The sequence below is a fragment of the Corvus brachyrhynchos genome, unplaced genomic scaffold, assembly GCF_000691975.1.
Source record: "Corvus brachyrhynchos isolate BGI_N302 unplaced genomic scaffold, ASM69197v1 scaffold47, whole genome shotgun sequence".
Lineage (NCBI taxonomy): Eukaryota > Metazoa > Chordata > Aves > Passeriformes > Corvidae > Corvus > Corvus brachyrhynchos.
This window is the reverse complement of record NW_008239292.1, coordinates 579,510-584,239: the sequence shown is the minus strand read 5'-3', so window position 1 is coordinate 584,239 and position 4,730 is coordinate 579,510. Positions and strand designations below refer to the sequence as shown.

At 52.1% G+C, this 4,730-nt stretch overlaps 1 protein-coding gene across 6 annotated transcripts in view; it reads left to right on the top strand.

Annotated features, from left to right (window-relative positions):
• Nucleotides 1–299: 299 nt before the first annotated feature.
• MAPT (microtubule associated protein tau) overlaps nt 300–4,730 on the top strand; it is a 22,433-nt gene continuing 18,002 nt past the window's right edge. For 4 of the 6 annotated variants that reach the window (XM_017740535.1, XM_017740537.1, XM_017740534.1 and 1 more), the window contains exons 1-4: nt 300–403; nt 1,697–1,783; nt 2,900–2,986; nt 4,680–4,698. In XM_017740535.1, the coding sequence (XP_017596024.1) occupies nt 361–403; nt 1,697–1,783; nt 2,900–2,986; nt 4,680–4,698 (236 nt within the window). In that variant the 5' untranslated portion in view covers nt 300–360. The remainder of the gene's footprint in view (nt 404–1,696; nt 1,784–2,899; nt 2,987–4,679; nt 4,699–4,730) is intronic. The other 2 variants (XM_017740536.1, XM_017740533.1) reach the window with 1 other exon arrangement.

Sequence of the window (4,730 nt, the reverse complement as noted above, 5' to 3'; positions counted from 1 at the left end):
AGTGGGAAACGCAGAGTTTGGAGCATGCACCAGGAGGCTGTCAGCACTTGGCCTGCTGCTCCCAAAGATCTCCTGGGGCAAAACTGTGTCAGAGCAGTGTCCTGAGTGCATTAGGATGGTTATTTTGCTTGGGGCATCTTAAATACCGGTGGAATTTGAATGCAGCTGGCAGGAGTTGCCTGTATGTTTGTTGTGAGGGATGCAGTGACTGGCACATGCTTTTGCTTGTGCAGGAATGAATGACCAGACCTTCCCTTTGCTCCTGTTGTGTCAGGTTTTGCCTAATAGGTCTTAGTTTTTACTCTTCTTTTCAGGTACCTTTGCTGAGAGGTGGCAGAGCAGCCTCAGGACATCACCACGATGGAGGATCACGCACCTGGCCAGGAAAAACACTTCTCATCAGGTGAGCACGTCCAGGAGGTGGTGGAAGGACCTGCCTGGCCCACTGCTGAGCTCAGTGGGGAGAGGGAGAGCAGCGTGGTGGTACGAGGGGTCCTTGGGGACAGCCTTCTGTGTGTGTGTGGAAGGACACTGTGGGTCAGCTGGCTGCAGCCAGTGCGCCGTGGGGAGCCCAGCAGATGCTCCAGCATTCACAGTCGTAGGAGAATGCTGCTTGTGGACATCATTGTCCAGCACGAGCAGAACAACCCCTGGTATCCAGACTGGGGGTGATCCCACTGCTGCAGCTTTGCAAGTGTCTGTTTGTGTTCACTCCTCAGTTTGCTATGAAAACACAGCACTGTTTTTATTTGGGGTCACAGCTCAAGGATGCTGCTTGCTGCCTGCTTTCCTCACCTGCACAGGGACACGGGGACAGCTGAACAGAGAGCTCTGGGAGTGGGGGCCATGCCAGAGTCTTCCTCACCATATTTCAGACCTGCATTTCTCCAGAAGCTTTTCCTTTCTCATTCCGCCATGCTCCGCAATTGAGCTTGGAAACCCGCACAGCGCCAGCAAACCTGGTGGGACTCACTCCTGGCTATGCTCCATATAAACATCATCTTAATTTCCTTTTCTTGAGGTGCTTTGGACACCTCTTACACCAGATAAATGGATGGCCTCCATCCTGGAGAGCGTCCACAGCATCCATTCATCCCGGGCCCTGTAGCGCATTGCGGTCCGATAGCTCCTCTCAGCTTGTTTCACACATCACAGGTTCCCAGGGATTTCGCTTCTTCTTTTCCAAACCCGTTTTCCCAGCTCTCATTTGATTTGCCTGCAGCCTTGCTGAGAGGAGACTTGTGCCTCTTGCCCTGCTCTTCCAGAAGACTTTTGCCACCGCTTCTTGGCACAGAATGTTGTCCTGCACTGAGCCCGTTACAAACACGGGCTGGTTTGCAGTCCTGGGAGTGCTCAGCCTGCTCTGGGAGGGAGAGGACAACAGTGACTCGGAAGCTGCACATCTTTCCTCCTTACGTTGCTGAGATCTCCTTGCCTGCTTGTGCCATGCTTTGCTGTTTCTGCCTGTCCAGTTCACTGGGCTTTTCTTTTGCTGATGGGTTTCCGCTTGTTCCTTTTGGTGGTGACACTGGTGCTTTTGGTTGGCATTTTCACGCTTTGCTTGCTTTTAGTTCAGGTGGTTTTTACTCTCCAGCTGCAGCTTTTTGCTGCTGTGGATCTGGGCAATCAGAGTCGGTAACCCCCAGGCCCCAGTTCATAGCCAAGGACTTGTTGTAAGTATTTGAATGTTTTCCAGGCTATCCCCTTCAGATACCAGTCGATGACGGATCGGATGAGCCTGTTTCTGAAACATCTGATGCTAAGAGCACCCCAACTACAGAAGGTGGGAGCTCTTTGACTTTCTGCTTTGAAACCATGATGGATGGGGTCGTGGTAAACCTTGCCACAGACTCCCTGTGCTGTGTCCTGGTGGGGTTTCTCAGGAGGAGAAAATGCTCTTCATTAGTCTTGTCACTGGTGGTGTTTGCCATGCTGCAGAATGAGATAATGAGCTTTAAAGGTGGAGAGTGGGCTGGAAAGCAAGAAAGGTGAAGTGTTCATTACACCTCAGGAAGTTGCTTGTGGTTTGTTTCCTGCAGACTTCTTACACGGGCACTGCAAGGTCCCAGCAGTGCAGCCAGGAGCAGTCCTGTGTTGTGTGACACAGGTTTGTGTCACTGTGCTCCCCGAGCCCTGAATGCCTTGTGGGTAGAAAGACACTAATTCCAGAATGGTCCAGAGACTTGTTCACTGTTGTAATTACCTTCACTTTTTGCGTTCCTCTGGCTGCTTTAATCCCGAGTATCTGCCTTTGGAGACTTGAGGTAGAGGCTTTAGCTTGCAAAATTGTTCTGAAAGGAAGGAATGGTGGGCAGAGATGCCAAGCAGTCCAGCCCTGTCCTGCTAGAGGCCTGGGCTGACTGATTGTCTGGAAGGTGCCTCAAGAAATCGGGACATAAAACCTGGTTGGTGCAGGAGGGGATGGTATCCTGCTTTCCAGTTGGATTGGGACTGTCAGGATGAGCAGACACCCCTCTGGTAGGTGGAGCCAGGTGTCTGTCTGTCCCAGAACATGATGCAGCCACAGTGGGGTGTTTTATGAAGGTGTCCTGTGGGAGTTGCTCTGTCCTGCTCCAGAGCAGCCTAGTCCCCATGCAGGGTTGCTGTGCCTGTGCATCAGGCACCAGTGGCTGCTTTTAGCTGTGGATTTTTGGACAAAAAGGCAAAGCCCTCAGAAGCATAGGGAGCCCATTGTGGCACATTGTGTGGCAGGGGGCAGCTCATGGTGTCTCTGTGGTTCTGGCTTTGCTGTGTCGTGCTCGGTTGTTCCCTCCACAAGCTCCATTGGCTCAAGGGAGGGAGCCGAGTGCTTCTCTGAACAGAAAGTTCTTCAGGCACATCGTGGCCTCCAGAAGGCTTTGCCTCTCAACAGCTGTGTGAAAGCTGTGTTGTTTTTCAGATGCCACAGCACCTTTAGTGGAGGAAGGAGACCACGAGGATCAGGGTGGTGCGGAACAGCACGGGGAGATCCCAGAAGGAACCACAGGTGAGGGAGACCAAGGTGCAGCTTCATCTCTTGATGCAGACAGAGCAGAGAGCTGGACTGGTCGGTGCTGTGAGACAACACCACAAAACCTCTCACAGGGACGCTGCTTCCGATGCTGCTTCCTTCTTCTCCAAATAATTCCTCACTTAAATTGTCCTCTTGCCTTCCCCATCCTGGGGGAAACTCGCAGCCTTTTCTTCTCTCTTTCTCTGCTCCACATCTGACAATCCTTCTGTCTGGTGTCTCTGCGGTGGCTTTGGCTCCCACCCCCAGGCTCTACCTGCAGATCCGGGTCATTCCTGCCCCTGTGCCAGCAGCCCCTCGCCGCTGGTCTCCACAGGCCCTTGGGCTCTGCCCAGCCCTCGCAGGTGTCTTTGCAGTGGCAGGTGAAAACCAGGCCACTGCAGCAGTGCTTTTAAGGATAATGCAGAGGAAGTGAAGTGACTAATTCAGCCTGAATGCCCTGTGGGGAATCACTGCACCTGGGCCTGGTTTTCCATGGAAGGATGGGGCCTTTCAGAGGCAGAGCAGGGAGTGACTGTGGCAGTGCTGTGTGTGAGAGAGAGCAGGATCTGGGAGGGCAGATCTGTGTGCGAAAAATGAGGATGTGTCCCCTGTGCCATAGCCAGTGGCTTTCCCTGGAAGCATCAGGCAGGACCTGAGAAAGATAGTGGGTGGAAAAGGGCTTCTGCCACTTCCAGACACTGAAACAAGCTCACAGCAGTGAAATTTCTGTCCTGCATCCAGTCCCCGAGCTGCTGGTGGAGCCCTGGGCTGAAACATGGAGGCTCTGGTGCAAGATCTGACTGTCCCAGGGAGCCAGTGTGTGTGTCCTGAACTGCTTGGAAAAAAAATGGGGAAAACAGAGAAAGTCCTGGTTTGACTGGAGAACTGTGACATACAAATGTAATTGTTTAAGCTGGTTTGAAAGTAGTCATAGAATAAATTGAAAAAATGCTGATGGAGACAAACCATCATCACTGTGAAGAAAACCGTGCTTCTCTGATGTACCAGTAGTCCTGAAGTTCAGGATTTCTCTAGATTTGTATCAGGCTTGGAATTACTGGTCTCACACAGCCTTGGCAGGGTTCACAGGTTGGTCACAGACACCAAGAAGGTGAGCTCAGGTAAGAGACATTCATGGGAGTGCTGCTGGCCACATGAAGGCCAGGTGGGGTAGAAGAGGGATTTAAATCCACAAGTTTCCTTGTTCCTTAACAGCCTGTTTTCTGCCTGGAAGAGCTTGTACTAACCTGCCATTTAGGATATGGAAGTTGGTGAAACACTTCTCTGGTCTGTACAGCACAGGCTGTACACAGATCCATCATCGGTGTGGGGAGATTTGCTTTCTGATACTGCCCTGCTCGTGGTACAGCAGAGATCCTGCCCATTCTGATGGGCAGCCTCGGCAGAGAGGTGAATTCATTCTCCAGGCACATGCTTAAACTTGTTTTGATCATGTTTTTCCCCTTCTTTTTCCGACCTCTTCTCTGGTCTGTACAGCACAGGCTGTACACAGATCCATCATCGGTGTGGGGAGATTTGCTTTCTGATACTGCCCTGCTCGTGGTACAGCAGAGATCCTGCCCATTCTGATGGGCAGCCTCGGCAGAGAGGTGAATTCATTCTCCAGGCACATGCTTAAACTTGTTTTGATCATGTTTTTCCCCTTCTTTTTCCGACCTGGGAGCAGCTGAAGAGGCGGGGGGGGGGGGACCTTCCCCCCTTGAGGGGCATGCTGTCC